This window comes from Rhipicephalus microplus, chromosome 3, assembly GCF_043290135.1.
Source record: "Rhipicephalus microplus isolate Deutch F79 chromosome 3, USDA_Rmic, whole genome shotgun sequence".
Lineage (NCBI taxonomy): Eukaryota > Metazoa > Arthropoda > Arachnida > Ixodida > Ixodidae > Rhipicephalus > Rhipicephalus microplus.
In genome coordinates, this window is record NC_134702.1 from 212,074,240 (window position 1) to 212,098,110 (window position 23,871).

Consider the following 23,871-nt stretch of genomic DNA (forward strand, 5'->3'; position numbering starts at 1 on the left):
CCACTGGAACGCAAGGCGCGTTCGACGGCTGTCGGGTAACAGAAATGTCCCACTGGAACGCAAGGCGCGTTCACCATCCGAGATACAGTCGACGTAGCGTCTGGCGCTATCTCGGTATCAACGAATGGTCGAAGTGCGGACCATGATCTTCGCAGATGAGTCGCGGTGCATCCTGGACCACGACAAGGCCGCGTGCCGGCGGCATTGGCATGCGCAACACTATCCGCAATACGCCTCGCGGCAATATCATGCCCACTGAGAATTAGGCGCACTCATCTGACACACAGTATTTTTCTCATAAAGAAAACGGCGAAGAAAAAAATGCTTCTAGCTATTCACAGTATTACAGTTAAACCTGTTTCTCATGAACTCACAACATATTGAATAGTTTCATATATATCTTTTAATAGAAATATTGTATTTTTGGTGCAAGTTGGCTTTATGGCACTCTTTACGGCAATGTGCAGGATTTTTTCTTTCCCTTCTTTTCTTCAAAGTTTTGTATTCTATCATGGTTTTGAGCTGAGGTTGTGGGGCGAGTTACAGGGCAGGTTATACGCAGTAAGATATGATATAGATGTATATGCTCTGTCAACATCTTCGTACACAGCTGTGCTTGCTTGTCGGGCACCGGAAGAGTGTTCTCTGTCTTGACTACAATGTTTGCTTTTTTTTTAATTTCATACCTAATTTTACTTTTGCGATGCTGTCAGCAACGGCAACATCAGACTTTTCTCCATTTTTGATAGTAATATTTATCTCCAGCTTTGCAACGAACTCAAGTTTCCTTCTTAGGGCATTCATCGTGCAAAAAAAAAAAAACAAGCCTAGATGCGAAGAACGGCCTCACAGTGTGGACGAGTGGCACAACAATGAGGGATAAACAAAAAATAAAAACTTCGCCCCGCACCCCACCCGAGTCTACGCAGGAAGCAAGCGACTGAATGCCTGCAGTTACAAACATTGTCCTACCCAAACCCCATGCACCCTAACAGGAACTTCCCACAACTATGCCTGGGCACAGAGGGAGAAATATTTAAAAGGTGAAACTCCCGTTAAAAGTGGGTGTCCGCTGGCGTTCATATGTCACATAATATACAAAAATAACAAGCTCCGGCGGCGCCACTTCAGCTGCCGACACCTTGCAGCAAAAGTCCGCAACTGCAAAAAGAAAAAAAAAAAGACGTTACCGGCGGGGCGCAGCCAAATAACTGCTCGGGAGAATACAACAGTGACATTTGCCTCAGTGGGTCAGTCTTTAATTATAAAAAAAATTGTTGAGCAAAAACAAACATGGCCAAACGCACTCCGCGTTCATGCTCCAGGACTGCGATGGAACATCGGAAGCCATAAAGAAGTTTCATTGGAAGCTAAAACGGTGGTGATTCACTTGTTTGCCGCCAGCAAGGTTTGACCCTCTAACAATAGGAAGTTTTAGTGCTGGGTACCCAAGCGGCTTGCATACGCAGGACGTTGGGGCGGCGGTATTGCGCATGCGCGAAACCCCAAACAGATGCGTCACAAGATCGCTGGGGCAATAGGGCCATGCGTCCGCGCGGTCCACCTTCACAAGAACTCACAGTATCCGCACTGCGTATACTCTAGCCGTCGAGTTAAAATAAGCCAAAGTGCGAGCACTTATAGCGATTACACGGTTTCAGCCAGATTTCCAAAGCTAGAGTGGCCTGGAACATAGAAACTAACAGGCATATGCCAGCGCCCAACTACCTGAATAGGTGGCGCCATCTAGTGTGGCCATAGTGAAACACAACCACAACTTTGTTATTGCAGAAACATTGTGCATTGTAAATCTGGTGCAAAAACTGCGCTGCGACAATATTACAAATGAGTAACCTTTTTATTCATTTTCATCTCAAAAACATTACGCGTAAACTAACATGTTCATGACTGCGTTTGCACAAAGTGTCACAAGATGTCGACACTGTCGTTACAGTAAACTTGTGTTTTTCACTTTTTTGCGTATACCAGATTGCTGTACACAATAAAAAAAGTGTCCTGATCACTATTTATGTTCAATTTAACATTTTAAATCATAAAAAGACTTAAATAATACTCACGCGACAAGACGCTATGGCTCTGAGAGCGTGTGTGAACTTCGTGCGGCTTGCGTTTGCGTGCGTGCCACCGTGGCACCAACTAAAAGGCATTCCGGTTGGGTATGGGTTGGGCACGCAACGCCGCGCGCTCCCAAGCCAGCATCGTCCCAAGAGAATGCGTACCCAGCACTAAAACTTCCTAACGCGATGTTGTCTGGTCTTCTCGAGGAGCAGAGCTGCATTTCCTGAATGTTTCTTCCTATATGTACCCAGACAACAAAAGCAAACTGTGCAAAACAAAAGGGACATCATGTAAACATATACTGTGGGAATTTCCCACGCTATCGAGTTCTCCTGAGGCCCTTTGAAAGCATTGGCAGGTAGAGCTGCTCAGTTCGGAAGTCGAAGACTGAAAATGTGCGATGCAGCGGGCAAAGGGAGGTTAAAGAATGACAAGGTCTCCTGGCTCTTACCTGTGTAGTCTAGTCTGGACCATAAACATGCCAGATGTAAAAAAGTTAATTTGCTTACTCGCCTAGCAGTTTCACAATGGTGGTCTGCTGTAATGGGTCGCATTGGTAAATTATTGGCATTTAGGCCCCATAACTCAAATGCAGTCAATATGCCCACACTGAAAAGACAGTAAGTTATCTGTGGTATCAGTTGATCTCTAAACTTTGCTCGTTGCTGCACACTATTGGCCCAGGGCGTACATCCCGCTGTGGCCTGCATTCTGAGAGAACAAGAGCGTTTGATTTTCCTTTCTATTCTCAGCTATTGTAAGTTTTTTTTTTTTTTTGAGTCGGTGCTGTTGTGGAAAAAATGTTTATTGTATGTCGGGGTGGCAGAGCTCCTAAGGTTGTTGTGTCTGACAACACAACAACATTTGAAGGAAGCGGCATAGCTCATTTTGATATTGCTTTTAAGCATGCATCGAATACCACAACACATGTACGTACAGCCTGCATATTCGTAGGCAAAGTGATCACTGATCAGTAGTAGCTCGCCCAAGACAATGACCCTTTGGACGGGGGATACACGCACAGAGCTCTTGATTTTAGTTCTTGCCCATATATATTCTGCTGCCAGGCAGCAAAGAATAATAAACTGGCATAAAATAGAAGACTACAAGTCTTACCTTGACCTGCTCGACCCATCTTCACAGCATAGATTTTCTCGCACAGAAAATGTGATGATGGAATTAATCCTTCGCAGACAAATGAAATGCAATAGATGACCAAAATATTCTAGGTATCCCATTCCTTTGCGAGCGTCACCTCTTTGTTAATGAGTTGTAGCGCATGTCCGGTTTGTCTATATTAGCTTTAACCGCAAAAAAAAAGAACTGAGTAAATTTACCCAATGCTGTATAAAGGCCCTACTGTATGGCAGACGACACTGCAGACGGCTTGCTGGTGTGCACCACATCAAATCAAGCTTTCCATTGCTTATGTTGACACGCATTTGTTGCCTGTCAATTGCATTTAGCTTCATTTCTCTGATTAGATAAAACGCATTTCCGATGGAGGCGGAAATGTTGTAGGCCCGTGTGCTCAGATTTGGGTGCACGTTAAAGAACCCCAGGTGGTCTAAATTTCCGGAGCCCTCCACTACAGCGTCTCTCATAATCATATAGTGGTTTTGGAACGTTAAACCCCACATATCAATCAATCAATCAATCTGATTAGATAAAACAAAAATAGCGCCACTAACTAGGAGATATCAAGCACGTTGTTTACTCAGGGGAAGAGCGGAGCTTCTGAGTTCACTAGTTCAAAATTACACATTAACGGTTGAAAACCAGAAATGGTAGTTATGTGGAAGCAAAGAACAATGCATGAAAAAACTGCTCGCTCACTATAACTCACAACTGCACATTATGCCATGAACAGAAAAGAAGCTCCCACTGTTTGGTAAAAAAGAAAAAAGGACTTGCAAGCAAAGAGGAACATCCACATGACGCACAAGTGTCAACTTACAAACCGAGATTTATAGGTTGGGGCAGCTGGACATATATTTCTATTCAATGCTATATGAGAACTGTACACGTATACAGAAAAGCTAGTGAAATAGTTTGCATGAAAAAGGTACCATTGTGCAATCAGTGGAGGCAACAAGATCTTGAACTCTGCATCACTATACTCTTCCAAAAAGTTTGGACGATCACCTAAACAATCCTCAGGCATATAATTCGTTGCTTCAGCCTTGTTTGCAGGTTCGTCAGAAACATGGTGAACTTGAAAAGCGAATTCTTAAATCAGCCGAACGATGATACATCTACCTTGTTCGCGTGTAAGCTAGCCTGAGGAGCACTCAAGGGAGCTTCTGATCTACCTTAAAATTTTCGAGGAGCACACTGAGATTTTCTCCATTCGAAGCTAACCTGAGGAGTGCTCAAGGGAGCTTCTGACCTACCTTGAAATTTTTGAGGACCACACTAAGGATTTTCTCCATTCGAGGAGCGTTTCGAGTCTAGAGCAATTTCTGCAACGCAAAAAAGGGCTCGAGGATCCCTGAAAGTCGAGTTTTCAGTTGGGTGAAGACGGGCCTATAAAATCTTCTAGTGGTTAGGAATGAATGTTGCCAGCGAAGGTATCTCAGAGCTTTATTGTATCTCGAGAAAGAAAGTGAAGAATTTAACCCTTTCAGACGCCACTTATAAAGATCTGTTAGCAAATGTGTCAAATCGCTGCAGCGTTACTGCAAGACTCTCTCAATATGCTATTGCGGCAAAAATAATGAGATAATTTTTGAATTTAAGGCTGTTATAACAACTCATTCTAATTAACTTTTAATTGAATATCTTTTTACCTTAAATTCATAGATGCTTACCTTTCACATAAATAAAATAAGCTCACAAGCAAGGAATGTAGTGCAAATCTATTTTCTGTTATGTTCATTTTAAGCCCAGAAAAATTTTTCTTTTTTACATTGCTCGAAGGAAGGGGCACGTTGCACGACTCATCGTATGTGGTAGTGCCTTCAGAAAAATGACCATATGTGTCAGCGCACTGCAAAATGAGGTTAGATAAAAACTAATTTATTATGCCGGAGGGTCTATTCATCCCAAGTGTTAAAATATCTTGCCTTTTAATTGCATCTACTTGATGCAAATAGTGAAAACGAGTAATGTACACAATTGTGTACATAGTGTTTCGAAGGGTTAAATTTAAATGCTTTATTACGAGCAACGATAGGTGGTATGTTCAAGGCATAGGAACTATATGTATAGCCACGGCCACGGCTGTGTAGAGCATGCAAGCAGATGGTTTTTGCTCTGTGGGGCAAAACCTTAAGGCAATATTGGGCTCTGATGTAGTCAGCCTCACAACTAGGACATGAATGCTCCTGATACACCACTTCAGAGCCCCAAACTGTCTCAAGGTTTCGCATCATAGAGTAACTGGCTGCTCGCGTGCTTTACACAGACGTGGCCACGGCTGTACAATTTTGGTTAGTTAATACAATGAGCTTATATAACGTCCATTGTACAACTGCCTTGGGGATAATGAAATTTTTCCAAAAGTAATCGGCTTATAAAAAATATGTTTGCATCAATGCTTTTATTGCGTGTGTCACAAAGTGGGCAAAATGTGTCATTTCCCCTGGCATGACCACAAAATGAGTTAGACTGTCTAGCCTTAGAGTATTCACTTTGTTATCTCTGTATCACTCAATGCAGAAGTTCGCCTGGGGTTAATGATCCACCATTGCATTCTGCATATTTTCTCATGCCTTTCTGTAATTGGTTGAACTGCTTGCATTTCACAAACCTTGCATACTAAATACATTTGAAGCTCTTACAAAGGTCGTGAATAGGGGTGTGGTATTAGCTAAAAGTTTCAAATAAAAATCAAATAGCATTTTATTAGATTTGGTACTCGAATAAACTATTGCATATTCGGATCGGCAAATATTTTACTAAGAATGTTAGAATAATCGGCACCAATGGGAAAATCCCCAAAGAAAGAACATGTCAGAAGAGCTAACAACTCTTTCTTTTTTTTATTTAGTGTACAGCCAAGATGCGTGCAATTCCAAGATTTTATGTGCATATAGAAGCTTTACCCATCACAGGAGGATTTCTCACTTTAAGCACCAGTGTCATCGAAGCAAATGTGTCCTTAATCCACTATCATGATTATTAGATTGACAATGTTCATTCATGAAACATTATTTAGCTTTGAGGTCTTTGTATTATTTAAAAAGCTGGTGACAAACTACTGCCTCAAAGATGGAAGTAAATGCTACATTCATTGCATAGTTAAAAAAAAACAAACATTGAAGCCTCTACTCACTACTGTATGCGAGCTTACTTCAGTTTGCATAATTGGAGTATCTTTGGTCGGTTTTATATTGTGGTAATGCTGCTTTCTTGAAGCTTGTGAATATTTGTTTGGAATAAAAAATTGCTAGAATATTAGGTCTGTCTTGAACATGGTTGCCTTGCTATTTGATAGCTATTTGAGTTGTTTTTGATATGTATTTCTATTTGATTTGGTGTAGTCATTATTCAATTGGTATTTGATTCAGTTTTAAATTTTACCATTTGCTAAACCATAGGGATCAGAGTTGTGTTGTGTTCACAAAGACTGTGTCACTTGCGTATTCCTACCGTGAAATCCTGCACAAGTGCCCTTTCCAACAGTGAAAGAGCAATGAGGCCAGCTTTGATGCAGAGGCAGGGTTGGGGTGGGGGGCTTGCTCGGTTGTGGACGAAAATTGACAATGAGAACAAAAGAGCCGTTAAGTGAATGTGCACCTGTTATTTTAATGAAATGCCTTATGCAATATGTATGCGTTCACTGTTTTGATTGAACAGGACGGAATCCTTGTCTGAAATTTCAAGTGTTATGACAAGGGGGAAAAGGTGTGGTGATGTGATAAATTGTGACAACAAATCATGCAACCCTGAGTACTGCAGAAGCGCACTGTAGGAGTACTAAGAAATCGTGCAGTTATCGAAAGACTCAGAACTGGGCTTCCGAGAAACCACAGCTGCAGATTCTGTGGCGAAGAACAGGCTTAAAGAAATGGGAGGGGGGGGGGGAGGTTGCGCTCAGCTGTTCACTGGTGCATTTTAATGGAATAGTGTTACAGTCCTTCTTATGCAGATGTTCTGGTGTCAGCGTTACGGTTGTTGGCTCTGAGTGAAAAATCAGCGTAAACTGTGACTGGAAAATCCAGAGAGATGCAAAAAAAATAAATGCAAATATCTGTTTGGGTCATAATTGAACCTGGGCTTTCTGTGTGGCAAGCAGGCGTGCTAACACATGGCTATGCTGTTTCTTAACACTGCTTCTTCAAAAAACCGCCAGGCCTGCACGAAACGCACAGCACTGTCCCAGTGAAAGCTGGAAGAGTGGCCTTTCAGACAAGACAAGACAAACAACTTTATTTGGTCCTGAGAGGCAAGGCAGCGGGCCAACTATGTAGGTCCCCACCCAGCCGTTGGCTAGTCCCATGTCGGAACAGAGAGGCCATGCCTCTCCGCTTGTTCACGGGCCCTCTGGACAGCCTGAAGCTGGACGTCTTCTCTGGGGTCTGTGATTGCCGTCGTCCAGTCTTCTTCTGTTTTAAAATCCTGTAACGCAGGGCACTGCCAGAGTATGTGACTCAAAGAGCAAAATTCACCACAATCTGGGCAAAGTGGATCAATATCCGGATGAAGCATGCTCAGAAAGCCCCTAGAGGGGTAAGACCCCGTCTGGAGCATGCGGAGCGTGCTTGCTTGTGATCTGTGGAGCTTATGATGGGGAAAAGGAAAAGTCTGTCGCTCTCCTCTGTAATGAGATGTTATCTCGTGAAAAGTAACGAGAGGATCACTGTGGACGAGCTCTACCGCACTCACCCGAGAGACCACCCCGTCGCGGCTTGTGAAACCTCGCGCACAGTCGTGGGCTATCTCGTTTGGGTTCAGGTGACCCGGCAGTACGTCTGGTCCCATGTGAGCGGGAAACCAGACTATGTGGTGAATAACGTCTGAGGGGGGTTTGCTCTGGAGAATTCTGGCTGCCTCTGTGGCTATCAATCCCGATGCGAACGCCCTAACGGCCGCTCGGGAATCGGTGTACACCGTGGTGCGTTTCGTGTCCAGTAATGCCAGCGCTACAGCAGCCTGTTCTGCTACATCGACCAAGGAGGTCTTCACTGAAGCTGCCGAGACAAGTTCTCCCCTGTCATTGACGACTGCCACGGAAAACTTGCTGCCGCCGGCGTGGCGCGCCGCGTCCACAAATGTCTCTGTTCCGGAGAGGTTCTTTATGAAAGCCCTAGCCCTCGCCAACCTACGACCTTTATTGTGTTGGGGATGGATGTTTCGTGGAAGAGGGTCAACAATAAAGGAATTCCTTGTTTGATAATCAAGCTGCGTAGTTTCTCCTTGATTGAAGATAGGATGGAGACCTGCCGCATCGAGCAGTTTTCTTCCTGTTTTGAAACTCGATAACCGAATTATTTGTGCTGACCTTTGCGCTTCAATTAATTCCGAAGTGGTGTTGTGCACTCCCAACTTCATGAGTTTTTCTGTGCTAGTCGTGATTGGGACGCCGAGCACCTTTTTGACACTTTTGCGCATGAGCGTGTCCAATTTATCCCTTTCCGTTTTGGTCCAATTGAGAGCCGCCACTATGTATATGATATGGCTCATGAGGAAAGCGTGGTGGGCCCTAAGGAGGATATCCTCGCCTATGCCGCCCTTCTTGTTGGACACCCGCATAATTAATCTCAGAATGTTCTCTGTTTTTGTGGTGAGATGGGCTATAGTCTTTGCGTTGCATCTCTTAGAGTCTAATAAAAGCCCCAGAATTTTCATAGAATTGACTCTAGGAATTGTGCGACCATCCTTGGTGCAAACGCTAATGGGCACCTGATCGAGAGGGGTGAGTCCCCTAACACCTCGTCTAGCCTGTCTGTACAGCAGGAACTCCGACTTTTCCGGCGAAAGAGCCAGTCCCGTACCTTCCAGGAAAGACTCTAACGTCCAGAGCCTCCTGTAGAGCTTGTTCAACCGCCGCCTCTGATCCTCCGGGACACCAGATTGTAATGTCGTCAGCATATAAAGCGTGTCCGACATTAGGAACTTTAGAAAAGCTTGCCGACAGCTTGCGCATGGCTATGTTGAATATAAGGGGGGAGATAACTGCCCCTTGGGGAGTACCCCTTCGTCCGAGTTTGAAAGGCTCCGAGACTGATTGTCCCAATTTTATTGCCGCCGTCCGACTCTCGAGGAAAGATTCAACGAAGGAGAAGAATTTAACTCCCAGGTTCAAAGCCGATATCTCCTTAAGAATATAGTCGTGTTTGACAGTATCGAATGCTTTAGTAAGGTCCAGTGCGAGGACCCCTTTTACATCTTTGCTTGGAAAGTCAATTATGTGTGCTTTGAGGAGGAGCATGACATCTTGCGTGGAAAGTGAGGGCCTGAAACCTACCATATTATATGGAAATAGGTCATTCCTCTCGATGTAGCGCGATATCCTGTTGTGTACTGCATGTTCTGCTACTTTGCTAAGGCAAGAAGTAAGGGAGATCGGGCGGAGGTGATCTAAGCTGGGTGATTTACCTGGCTTGGGGATTAAGACCACTGTTGCCCTCTTCCAAGTTTCTGGTACGACGCCCTCCTCCCATACCCTGTTTATCTCCTTCACTAAGGCCTGAATGGCTTTATCATCCAAATTTCTTAAGAGCTGATTCGTAACTCCATCGGGACCTGGGGCAGACCTTCCGTTTAGGCTATGGAGCACTTCCCTGATCTCAGCTTCCGTGAAGGGAGCGTCCAACTCTGGGGAAGGCACACCCTCATACCGGTGGGGGACAGAAGTTGAGCTCTGGCTAAGCGGAAGGTACTTGTTGGCAAGTATCTGAAATTGGGAAGCTTCTGAGATGCCTGCCATTTTCTCCTTATTAATAAGTCGGTCTATGGCTAGTTTCTCATTGCCTTTGGATTGTCCATCATCTAGGAGGTGTTTGAAGAGGGTCCATTTGCCTCCTTTGCGCATTTTCCCGTCCGCAGCCGAGCAGGCGTCCCTCCATTGTTGTTTATGGAGTTCGGAGCAGTGCTCCTCAATATGCCGATTGAGCTCCGCAATCTTTTTCCGTAGCCTGCGATTTAGCCTTTGTTTTTTCCATCTCTCGATGAGAGAGCGTTTGGCGTCCAGGAGGTGCGCTAACCTTGCATCCATCCCCGGAGCATCAAATTCTGTTACTATTTCTTTGGTGGCCTTCTCGACATCCTTCTGGATTTGTACAAGAAGTTCACTGAAGGTGTCATGTACTGACTCATCTTCACCTCTGATTTGCCTAAAAAGGTCCCAGTCTGTATATTTATAGGTTCTTGGGGGTGGTGCTCTTATTTCCATCCGGAGTTCTATGATGCTGTGGTCGCTTCCCAAGTTCTCCTGTAAGTTGGACCACTCGACCACCGCATTTCTAGTGAAGCTGAGATCAGGCATCGTGTCTCTGGCGACCGAGTTTCCCAGCCTCGTGGGAAAACGCGGGTCGGAGATAAGCGTTAGGTTTAAGTCTATACTGGCTGCAACTAGATTGGCCCCTTTCTTTGTCCTCGTAACATAGCCCCAAGACGGATGGGGAGCGTTGAAATCCCCAGCTACTATTAAAGGGTGCGATCTGGCGGCAGTTGCGACCCTATGAAGGAGTGAGCGGATATTGTGTTTATAAGCCGAAGGAGGGCTATACAGGTTAAAAACGAATATGTTGCTTCGGATTTTGCCGTTGGGAATGATTTCAATTAATTGTGCCTCGAGACCGGATCTCTTATCCGAGTTGCAAATTTTGACTTCGTGCTGCTCAAAGGAGGTATCTTTCCTGACCAACGTGGCGATACCTCTGCCATTTGCGCCTTTTTGGCTAATCGAACGGTAGCCCGAGAGAACTACCTTCTCGCTAAGGGTTTCCTGCAAGAGCAGGACGTGCGGCATTGACACCTGTGCTTTGATGAGCTGCAGTAGAGCAGCTTTACGCCTTAAGAAACTTGCGCAATTCCACTGCCAGATAATTATGTTTCCGGTTTGGCCCGCCATTTTGAATATTATTGAAGGAACATAGCCTGCGGCGAACTCGTAGCGTCCGAATCCTGCTGCACTATCTTGGCTTTTGCAATCGTACCAGTGTTGGTCGTCTTGAGTTTGCTAGAGTCAATCATTTTCATTTTAGATTCGAGGATTCCTACTCGACGTGTCAGGTGGGAGACGCTCCCGTCCATACGTTCGATTGTGCTAGATTGAATGGCTAAGGCCTCTCTCACCTGCTTGAGCGATTCCTCAATTGCCGTTAAAGAGGCGAGTACATTTTTCTCAGGGACCTGAGCGGGGGACTCGTCACTTTGCATTGCCTCGCTTTCCGCGATCGCGGGGGGCGAAACGGCCTTGCGCTTATTCGACCCTCCTGCTTGAACCGGTATGGGTGTGGCTACTTCACGGGGTTCACGCGAGTTGCGGAAGAGCTCGAACTCGGCCCTCAGCGTTCGTAGTGCTTCTTTAAGTTCTGCATTTTCTTTTTTAAGCATTAAAATCTCTGATTGTTCTCTTTTTTGCTCTGGTAAAATGCCCTGCGTTACCTCTTGGCCGCTTGGGATGTTCATCCTGGCCTTGTCCGCCCAAGACATTTGCTTCTGAATGCGGCCCTTGGAACCCGATCGTCCTCTCGAACGGAAGCGACTGCTGCCCTTGTCACGCCCTCTGGAGCGAGAGCGCGATTTGCTGCCGGAGCGTCCTCTGGAGCGGGAGCGTCCTCTAGATGCCGATCTGCTGCGATGAGTGCTGGAGAATGATTCTTCTTCCGCCAGTCCTTCTTCGCCTCCAGCTGTGTCGGAGCCACGCCGCGCGCGCCTACGGCGGCGCCGCCGTCTTTGGCGCACGATGTAGGGCACCTGGAAGCGCTTTCTGCACTTGCGGTCCGCCGTTGGGTGCGCTCCGCCACAGATGACACACGTGGGATCACACTGATGATCCGGTGATGGTGACTGCATGCCGCATCCGCGGCATTTCTTCTGTTCATCGCCCTTGGGGCAAACATCGGACCTGTGGCCCAAATCACCACATGCATAGCACACGTCCACTTGCCTGCGATACAAGGAACAAGGGTATCGAACACCATCACACACGACGTGCTGGGGGACCTTTTGTCCGTCAAACAACACGATCACTGTTGGTGTCTTCTTGATTCTTCGAACCCCCAGAGCGTCAGGGTTCCTCCGGTTGACGATCATCTCCGTCAGTTCTGCGTCACTGAGATCCACATTGATACCACGGATCACTCCTTTACATGTGTCGTCAGACGCAGCCACGTAAGCCGCCAAGCCTATGACAGTCGAGCCCATACTTATCTCTTGGACCCTGGCGTAGGCGCGCGCGTTCGCCTCGAACGGCGTGGCAACGACGAAAATGTTCTGGAAGGGGTTCGTGCACAGCGTGTCGTCGAACACCTGCTCTGCTGTTAGGGAAGCCGCCTTTGCGAGCGAGCGCTTGAAGATAAGAAGGTCTGTCTTCTTGACATCCATCCCTCCACGTGGCCGTATAATGGTCCTAAAGTGATCCCTGGGAAGGTTTGGGATCCTGGAAGCTTTCACAACACGCCTCAACACGTTCTGTGAGGCGGCAGTGCGGGAGCCGCCTTTACCGCTTCCTGTCGCTGACGTGGGCGCATTACCAGCATTACAATCCGCCCGCTCGGCAAGTTTCTTCTTCTTGCTGGCTACTTCAATCCATCCCGCGCACTCCGCTTCTTCCGGATTGATGTCCATGCCTTCTACAACCGACACATTGAGTTTGGAGGCCATTCTTCAGCTCGACGACGCGTTAGGCGTCGTCGCGACGCTGTTGCAGCGCCCGAGAAACGCGTCGACGCGCGAGGCGTCTGCGTGGCGTGGGTAAAAGTCCTGGGGATGTCCAAAAATTTCACTCACCGGTAAGATGTTGGTATCTGCTGGTTCACTACAACAACCGGCGTCGAATGATGCACAGTTCTTGCTAGTTGAGGCAAAAAATCCGTGCCAGAACGCTTGAACAAACGGGAGCCGACGTGTTCGCACATCCGCACTGGACGAGCGCCCCCTGGCCAATCCGTGGCCTTTCAGAGCCTTTTTTTTTAACTCTGGGTAGCTGCTGCAAGCACACTTGCAGGGTATCCGCTATAGAATTAATCATTGTGTAGTATGCAGGTATTCACTATGCCATCCTTTGTCATTCTTCGGAGAAGCATCGTAGTCACTGCACCCTTGCAAGGAACCTTGGGCATTTTTTTTGTGTTGTGGCTAATGACCGTGAAGAATTATGCCATAAGCTTTTGTAATCCCCACAATTCCCCACAGTGGATATGCACTACAGTTAATAGGTGAAGAAGATGAAGCTTTTATAAATGGTTTGAACATTTGACGACACACTCATTCTGCTATTCGCATTGTGTGACACCTCGTTGTTTCTTACTGTTCTAAAACACTTTATTACTCATAATAACACGATTCCTTTCTGACATCAAGCTTGCCTAAGGCCAAGTTCCCAGCACTGGCGTGGCTCAGCGGGAATACTTGGCGTGCACACAGGGGACCCGTGTTCAAATCTCGATGTGTCTTGGTGTTTTTCGTTTTCTAAGTTCTTTTTCTTACTTCATGTGATAATGGTGTTATGGACACCGGCGACAGCGGTGGCGACGGCAGACAACTACAGCCCTGCACGCGACCCTTGGGATCCCATAACAGCTTTCATTCATTTTCATTTTTATTTTATTTCAAGTTCTCCTATTACATGAAAATACACAACACTGGTTAGACCCATAGCCACTGGCCAGTAGGGGGTCCAAATAAATATGCATTTAAAGGAACAGATTGTGTTAACAAAGCAGATATTTTATAAGTACTCTTCAATCATACAAGAAAAAAATCGAAACAAAATATAAGAAGGAAACATATTTGTGATAAGTCATTTGCAGTATCTTGCAGCATTGTTCCATGCAAACAACGGATTGTATGTATGCAATACATCAAATACATAAAGGTACGTATATCATGTCAAGTATGATTTTGTTAGACATATAATCTATACATAACGAAGTGGAGATTACAACGAGGTGTGTGTTAGTGTACCTGTTCATTTTTCTGCAGAAAGTATTTTTTAAGAGCACAGGCAAAACTTTTGCTTTCTTTTATTTGGCATGGTATATCATTCCAGACCTTTACTCCAGCAAATTGTAGCAATCGTTTGCCATAAACATTGTTAGTAGGCGGAAGATTGAAATTATGTAATGTGGCACGTCTGGTAAGGCGGCAAGAGGATGAAAATACTGATATATGAAAGGGCAGGCTATAAGAAATGACATTATAGACGGTAAGTGCAATTTTTTGCTGTCGTAAATTATCGAATGGTATGATTTCCATATTACGAAACAATGGCGCGCTGTGTTGATCATATCTAGCATTGTTTATTATTCGAAGTGCTCGCTTTTGTAGTATACGTAAGGGTTCTAGATATGTTTTAAAAGTCCATCCCCATGAATCTATGCAATATGTGAGGTGACAATGAAAAAATCGCTGTAATAAAGAAAGTATCAATTTTATGTAGTAGGGATGTCCTTAAAGCATGTAACGTAGCATGGCAGAAGTGTAGATTGCGACAGGTATCATAGATGTGAATTGCATGATTGTGTATATAAAGGCCACTCATAACAAATTGTGCTGGCATTTTCAATTACCATCATCAGCAAAAGCACTGAGAAAGTGAGCAGCTGCATTGTTTTGTGTGTTGGCTTAAAGGCACATGGTGAGCTTTTCACTGATTCACAAAAGTAAGAATCTTGGTGTAGTGCACACTTGACAACTGTATTTCCAGTAGACATTCCAAGATTATTCGAAACGGCCAGTGTCACTCACAGTTGTTCGTTTCCTTGCAGCAGGTTTGAGGCATGCACTGAAAACCAAGGCCTGACTAGCAGTTGAGAAGGCAATGTGCGCGATGCGCAATCACACTATCGCTACTCTTGAAAAGGAAGCTCAAACGTCCTCCAAGCCTTTTAGATGAGAGGCGTTTTGGGATCGAGCTCAATTCGGTGTGCGGTGTGATCCCCCTCACTGCACATGTGTGTCTTCCCCCTTCTCACCTCACAACGCCAAAGCAAGCAGCGTCTGCTAGCTAGTTTCTTGATTGAAAAAACTGACTGCTCATGCTGCAAAACTGTTCACTGGCTGGTCTGTATGTGTAGGCACTCGATCTTGACCTCCAAGGTAGTTTCGGTGGGAGATTTCTCCGATGCGTTGTTGAACAATAAGAATTTGCAGCGTGCACGTTAACTAAAAGCGGACTTCTGGTCTTTGTGTGCAATCGGAGTCTTCTGTCTCTCATTGCCCATTAGCAGAGATTGGAATGTTCTAGTGGGAAACACCGGCCCATCGCTGCCTGGTTTGCGCCTTCCCAGGTTTTTCTCTTGCGCAACGCCATGATGAGCGCCAGCGTCATGCCGCTGCCTGTACCCACTGCTTTTCATCTATTACATGATGCTGTTTAGCGGGAGATGGGGTAATTGTTTTTTAATCTACTAAAAAGGGAGAGGGTTGCTTGCTAAGGATCTCACAACACTTGCATGTTGCAGGAAAAGAAAGACCTGAACGAGCGCAACCTGTGCCTGCTGTACCGACTTCCTAAGAGGGGGCCACTGGCCTATGACCGCTTCCTCTCCATTCTTCGAGAGAATGGCATGTTCCAGGCCGTTGGGCTACTAACCGGGCGGCCTCCACCAGAACTGCCCGCAGTGCAACCTCTACCACACGGGGTGCAGCCTTTTGGCGGTGGCGATGCCCGTGTTGACTCTGCTCACAATGGTGGGTGGTGCTCGTGAGTGGCAGAGTTTGAGCTGGCCGTTGCTTAAAAATAGAAACAATCCTTGTATATTACCAACAGATGAATAGATCCAGCTCTTGATCACAAACCTGTTATTGTATTATTCCGTGTTAGCTTTGTACGTGCAACCAAGTTTTTATCATGTGTGTCAACCTTGGCACTTCCCCTATTTTTGTAGAGTTTCTTACCTGAGAATAGGTTTAATAAATACATGAACAAAACTATAATCACACTTTAGGATGCTCTAGCGAATGTCTGGATGCCAGTTTTGGCAGTGTGGGTTTTTAAGAGCATGTGCGGTCCACTGTCGAGCTCCAATTAACAATGCCACATGGCCGCAGCTCTCCATTTTCAGGAACTGCTGGACATGCTCTGTAGTTACTGATTATTGCATGTATTTTCTCAATGCATTTTGAGCCATTTCTACAAGAGTAAGTAAACTATTCATCTTCCTTTCATTCCATTCTGAAACCAAAAATGTCAGTCTAATGCTTAAATAATGCGGAAAGGCTGGCTAGTTGGTTTTGCTGCATACTGAAATTTTAGCAGACACACTCGAGGACACAGAAAACAGGTTCAGGAGGACCAGCGCTAGTCTTTGTGAACCTTTCGTCTGTGTTCTTGTGTGTGTTGGCTAAAGTTTCAGTACCATATCTAAAGCTTCTCCTTCTCTCACTTTTTTTTTTTTGGTGACTGGAATAGATAGAAGGAGTAGGCAAAGGTTTGGGACAGCAAATGCTTGACAGGCCCCTCACTTGGTTTGGATATTGCAAACAAAAAAGCTCAGTGTATAGATCACTTAGAAGCAATTTAGTTTCCGCATTCCGAGGGGCATGGGTGGCATGAAAACAATTGAATGTTGCTCTTCTTCGTTCCACAAGAATCACATTTAGGGAGACAGTGCAAGCTGGCAGGCACGTATCTACATCAGCTGCATCATTTAGAATAGTCCATGAAGTCACATACTCTCGGCCATGCCAGTAATGTCATTTGCATACGACTTCAGTGCATCATTTAAAGAAACAGTAAAGGATTTTGAAAAAAATAATGTTATGTAGCTTTGTTGCAGGACGTGTGCGAGCTTGAAAATCTGCTAAATGATTTGCTTAAACCATTGCACAGTAATCCTAGTTTTATATAAATGTGGAGCAAGAATCTTGGGTGGCATTGTGAAACTCATCAGCTCTAATTGGTTGAGCCTTTGTGACATTATTGCAGGTGGTGCCAAGGTATTTGGCTGCATACAGGAGCAGGCAATGGTTCATTGTAAATGTTTTTTTTTAATTTTTTGTTTTAAACAAGCGCATAGCTCTTTTTATAGTCCGCCGTGGCAGTCCGGCTTTCATTATACATCTGTAAATGATTGCACCAGTTGCCTATGCCTGGACGATGACTGGAGATACTGGTTGCACCTAAGATGCAGCACATGAAAGAATGGCCCGTCCCTCAGCGTCTGCCTGTGCTGAACACAAGATGAAAATACTTGTGTTCTTTGCTTATCTCCAATTCACTGTTGTCATAACTATCGCTGAGACTGGCCTCAATTGAGCCATTTTCATATCACCATATCTGAAGCAGTTGCTGCGACATGAACGCCTTAGATTCTAATTTTGCTTGATCTAAGCACATTTGATTGTGATCAAATGTCTTGGTTGCAATTATAGGCTGTCGTCTGCATCATGAGTGATTGTGGCATCATGTAGCAGTGACAATTCCTGCTCTTTATAGCAAAACACGACCAGTGTCGGGTTTAACAGAATCTATCTCGTGTGACATTGGCTCGATAAAACCATTTTTGCTGGTAATTGAGTTCAGCTGGGTTAAATATTTTCCATTTACAAAAAAACTGTTGCTCCTTCCTGGGTACAACAACCGAGTTTCTTGTCAGTGTGTTGATTTTAACACCCCGAAGCAATGCAGGCTGTTAGAGGCCATAGTAGAGGGCTATGGATGAGGGCTACTATCGGAAATTTTTTTAACATGCGCTGACATCGCACATTATACACGGGCTTCTATCATTTCAGTTCCATCGAAATGAGACTGCTGTGGCTGTGATATAATCTGTTTTTGTCAGGTCAGCAGCCAAGCAGTGGAACCACCGTGCCACCTCTTAGTTTCTAGTTGATTTATTTCGTTTGGCACAACGATACATGCAACAGTCAAATATTGCAGCCAATTGAATCCCAGAGGGAGGAAACTATAACGAAAATCAGTGCCTGTGTGATGGTATACAATGGGGAAACCATTCGATAGCGATTCAAAGTGAGTGTTTTGTGGAAGCAAACGTAAATGTCTCAAAGTGAGTGTTTTGTGGAAGCAAGTGTATAATGTCTTGTTTGGACGTAACAATAACCAGTATTTTAACAAATAAATGTTGTCCAATAATCATTTACACTGTTCAGGTTTGGGGACCCAATGAGCTAATGCACCACGAACCACTTGGACTGCGCAGCTGTGTTCGCGATCATGTCACAACTGCATATGATATTGCATCTGAAGGCTGTGCATAATTTTGGCATGCCGAGTTCACTTCAACTCGTTCGTCGAGAGAAGTGGTAGCAATTTCTATCTGACTTCGCAGAACTGAGTGTAAATTGTAGGCCATGTGCTGTGCCATGCTGTTTGGCCCACGTGTTCTCAGAAGCCTGGACTACCTATCGGCATTGTTCTCTGATGATGCTCGAGAAGTGTTTCAGGGCCCCTTTAAAGCAAGCAGCATACGTTCAGTATTCAGTTTGTTTTACATTTTACTCATTGATAAATCAGCTTGGTATGAAACCAAAAGCCTTGTTACAAGAAGCCTGGAGCCATGGGAAGAGTTTAGTTGGACATTAATGTGTCCTATGGCACAACTTGGGAAAAAAAGATTTGAAGCTCGCAGCTAAGGTGGGCATGCCTCGCTTTATGTACAGTGTTCTCCTTTTGCATGAACTGCCCTTGTGTGCCATTATCTTGCACTGATAGCACTGTAGGCTTTCTGGAACACACTTGTGAGTGCTGTAACTGCAACAAAACAGTTCGCTTCATTCCTCTTGTCTGGGAGTGTCAACTTTTGCCTGTTGTGAACATTTTGTTTCATTGTTGGCAGGATCTTGTGGTCGTGACTCTTATGCAAGCTACAACATACTGGGTACTGTTTACTCCTTTGCCTGATGGTCTTCTTTTTTTTTTTCCAGGTCATACTACGACAGCTGAAGCCACTGATTATGAGTTGCATGTCGTTCCAGCCAAGGAGCTCAAGCATGGAGATGATGTAAGGACCTTTTCTCTTACGTCTGCGTGCATCTGTGGCTATATCCTTGTTGCGCCCTTGCTGATAGGTACATGCTTGATGTCTGTCACCTGGTTGCAAGACATTTTTCTATCGACATTCAGAGATCAGGAACGAGAAAGGAAAGAACACGTGATCACTGAAGTGACAAGCAGCTGAAGCGAACTTGTTCAGAAATAACAGTGCCAAGGAAAGGTGGCGGTCAGATTGGTAAAATAGAGTGAAATACAGTTTAACCCCTTTATAAGAGACGAGCACCAAGGAGCAACGCATGTTTTTTATATGAAGTGTGTCTTATAAGCAAGGTAGTAAGGGGTGCAACAGCTGTGGCAGTTTGATACAATTCCCCATTTTATTGTACCAAGTTGCGCCAAAACCACGAAATTTGCTGAAATCGCGCCACGCTGCGCTAATTTCAGCGAGAAATGAGGTCCACATTGGCCACCTGTAGTTTACATCGTCAATCAATCCAGAGATCCAGGATCGCCGACCCTAACCCTAAACCAATCGACATGATAGAGTAACAATTCTGTGTGTCTATCGGTCTGCTGACCGCAGCGGATATAGCACAACTGCAAGACTGAATTGCGTTGCTGTAGCCAGCAACACTTCTCAGGAAATATGAATTTCCTCATCAGCAAACACGATTACCTCAAGTTAGGAATGAAAGCTGGAAGCGTATCACGCTGTTACTGTATGCAAACGAACTCTGCATGCTGCGAATGCTGGCATATCCAGCGACCTCGTTGGTTGCCACAGTAACGGCACATGGGATAAATATGCAGTGTTGTTGCCGTGTCAGCAGGTGCGTGCCGATGTTACTCTATCTAGTCAAACGCACCTTGAAAGCAAGCTGAGAAGTTGTGTCCTAAACATAACTCCATCGTGAGAAAAAAAGGGGGGTGGGGAGCTGTAGCGGTTCAAAAATTTCGTGGCCTTGTTCTAACCCATGCAGAACCCAATTGAGCCATCTTCGCTGCGGTGGCCTGCGGAAAATCATTTTAAGGATTGGAAGGGGCTGTATTAGCATTAGTCACAGGACACAACACAGTTTGGCAATTTACTCATGATTGTATATGCTACATAATTGTGAGTACTAGTATGATCGCTCTCGTCTAAAGAAGTTACGGGCAATCATTTGGAGCACTGTATAACATTTGTGCAGCCCTGAAAAATCAAACGAAACTGTGTGTGTGCGTGTGTGTTTTTTTTTTTTTCACAACACCTTAGGCCGCCAGCTTGGCAGATCCACATTCGGATTATCAGAGTCGGTAAAAGGATTTGATTGGCGTGGCAAATGCTAATGTAAATTTTATCATTGTTTGCTCAGTGGGGTGGTTTAGGGGATGTTGAATGGTTTGTACATATCTTTTTTCCAAGTGTAAGCCTTTTTTTTGATACTGCACCAAATGTAGTCACTTGTGATAAAGAAAGTTCGTGTTCTTCTGTGCAACCTGCTGCAAACTTGCATTTTACTTCTCCAAAAGAAACATTTTGCCGCTCCAAAAATTGTTCTGAATTCTATTTTGGCTGTTGCACCTCTGAAAGCACCATGTATTCATTTTCTTATGAATGCCCTATTTCAACGTAGGCACACTAGTGTGTCTTCTACCCAATTGTCTGTTACATCAGTGCCTTTTATAAAGGGGGCTCAGCTGTATTGCCGAAAAATATTGTTGCGTTCGAGAAACATAACACACCCATTTCTCTTGTGGTGCTGATGAAACGAGCAGCGTTCTTGTCATCGATGTTATTGTCCTACACTACAGCTTTCATGTCTCTAATTTATCTGTTGGTGACAGTAAACAGCCAGATTGCTATTCTTGCTTAACAGCATTGTAGCATTTTGACCTGGCAATGTAGATTCCAGCTGAGTACGTACGTATAAAATAACTCGAACCTTTCAAAGCTATTTTGGATAACGATTCAAGAATCTGAAAACTTTTTCCAAGAAACGTGTACAACTTGAATACCTTCTGAGTGTCAAATTCTGTACTGGCACAGCTTTGCTGACACCATCTAGATAACTCGCCTTGCTGGGGCTTTGTGATAGTTGTGCAGGTTAAATCTCAGTAACATTTGCTGGAATGTTAGTTTATGATGCACAATTCATAGGCATAACAGTTTAAATGTAACGATGCACGATGACAAGTGACAGTGCTGGCTTCAACTTACCCAATTTGTAAGCAAAGAAAACACATGGCAGTAGACGATCACAGAGCTGTGTGAGTGTTGCCCTAGTAAGCTCTATAGTCCGTTCGTCCTGTTTTTTGATACACAGTCTGACATGTGCACCTGCTTCTTCATTAAAGGGTCAGAAAGTAACCTCATGGTCTAGTTTGTCTGGTAAAGCAATAATCGTGCATGTGTATGATGGCATCATGCTGGCTCAAGAATTTAGCACATAAGTGTCGTAATAAGGAAGTTACAATGTATACAACAGTTTTGTCTGGTTTTGGTTTCTCTCTGGACCTTCCCACTCTTCTTGGCAGCGAAGAGGTGCAGGCATAGCTCTTTTTCGCTATGACGTGCACTTTTGTAACATAACATCATGTCAACGATTACATTATCAGCAAGGAGCCAACTACTGAGCAAGGCTTCCTTCACTAAGGTCTTATATCCTCTTGGCAAAAGGGCGCTAAATGAGCGGTCAAAACCAAGTTGCTACATTGCGAAGGTGCGGTTTTGTAATGCCTAGGACAGCCTGACAAAGTTGGTGATATTCAGAGTTGGCCATGAACAACTTCACGCGGCTTCTCGGACAAGTGCTAGGGAGGGGCCCCAGAATGGTTTTGGAAAATGGGAAAATGAAGCATCGCTACTGCTTTCTGCGCAAATTAGTTAGCTTATTTGGGAGATTTAGAAAAAAAAAAAAGTTGGAGCCATTTCAGTGGCCTGATGGGCAATAGCATTTTAACTGCCCATTCTTATTTGTGATTTTCATATATGCAGGTATACACCATGGTGCACTCACCGAGAGGCCTGTGCATCATCATCAACAATGTTGATTTTGGACGTTTCGCTGATCCGCGTGATGGGTCGGAGCACGATGTGCGTCGCATGAAGACCCTTTTCGAGGAATTCCACTTCAAGTGCATTGTGCGCTATGACCTGTCTGCATCTGTGAGTAGCCGTGTTCTTGCTTTAGTCTTCAGACCAAGACCGTGCGTTTGAAGTGATAGCTGGTCATATGACAAGACAGGAAGCCTGTCATGTGTACGTTATTGTACTTTCATAGATGTCGTTACTTTTTAATAAAAATCATGAAAAGCTTAGCTTTACATCGATTTCAATCAGTGGCTGTCAATTTCGCTCTTTCCCTGTATTCTCCCTTTCATAATGTACAAACTGTACCCGGATCCCACCAGAAAATAAATAAATGTGCCATGGTTTTTGTGGCGAAACAAATTGAAATGCGGTCATTTGGATCTTGCCTGTCAGTACTTTTGTTGCTACATCCAGATGGTGCTTCATGTCTTTCTGTGAGCATTTCACAACCTTCCACCATGCCAAAAGTCTGGCTTGTACTGCACAGTGTTTTAGGGTTAGCTTTGAGATGTGCAGTTGGACTAATGTTAGCATTTTATACTTTACTAAAGGCCTCTCCCATGTTGCCTCTTCCATGTTGAACTCTCCAAAGGCCTCTCCCATGTTGAACATGGGAGAGGCCTTTGTCCTGCAGTGGACGTAGTCAGGCTGATAATGATGATGACTTTACTAAAGATTTCTGGTAGCTTTTTATAGATTCAGCACGCTAGGCAGCATGTGCACTTTCCAAACTACGTAGGTACTCTCTATGGCTGCCTTGCTAATGTGCTTGTGACTGCTGTTTTCTTCACAATGGTTGCAGTGCCCAGCATTTCAATTTTTTCTCGACATAATGTGTGTGCACTGATAGTTCCTAAAGAACGTGTAAAAACAGTTCCTAAAAAACATGTGTGGATTTTGTTATATGCAGGTTTGGTACAAAAATTTGGAAAATAAATACGCAAATTAAACAAGAGGAGTACTGAAAGAGAGCTAACCCAAAACACTTATTTTATAGTAAAAAGACTGCGCTATTATTACGATAGCAATTACATGGACACTCTCGGCAGGTTTTTTTCGTTGCCGCCATATTTCGTAATGAGTCCAAATTGATAAGATGCCACCGTGCATGGTAACTTTCACGAGAGAGTAAAAGCGCGCGAGCGCTGCTGAAGCAGAAATCAAATCAGTCGGCCCATTCCTATCACCTGGAAAATGCATAAAATCTCCCACGTGTTAGAACTGCGGTCGAATGCTCAAACAGAGAGTAGACCACCCGTCTTGAACGAGCATGAAACAACACAGGGACGGGGGGGGGGGGGGTGTGGCGGAATCGATCGAGTAGATCGCTAGCACACTTGCTATCTCGGCAAGTATCAGTGCGGTTTCAACGCGAAGGGACTGTGTGAAAAGAGCACTTCTGCCTGGAGATGCCGTATTTGCTCTCACCAGAATTTTGTAGGAGTTCCGCGATATATGATCCAAAAAAGTTGGCTGCAGCCTTACTTCATATACCGTTACAATTTTTTGCTATCACGTTCATTGCGTTGCATTTAATGCACCGTCGCGTTGCCAGAACTAATCGAGTAATCACAAAAGCTACCAGCCTGCGAACTTGCTCTGCGGCGCAAGATGGAAGCGCGTGACGAGTCGACCTCTGAAAAGCCGT

General features: G+C 44.8%; 1 protein-coding gene across 1 annotated transcript in view; it reads left to right on the plus strand.

Moving 5' to 3' along the window:
• The window catches only part of LOC142804121 (caspase-14-like), a 50,799-nt gene that overhangs the window by 8,081 nt on the left and 18,847 nt on the right, over nt 1–23,871 (plus strand). The window contains exons 2-4 of the mRNA XM_075890703.1: nt 15,657–15,885; nt 19,081–19,157; nt 22,128–22,298. Coding sequence (XP_075746818.1) covers nt 15,657–15,885; nt 19,081–19,157; nt 22,128–22,298 — 477 coding nt within the window. The remainder of the gene's footprint in view (nt 1–15,656; nt 15,886–19,080; nt 19,158–22,127; nt 22,299–23,871) is intronic.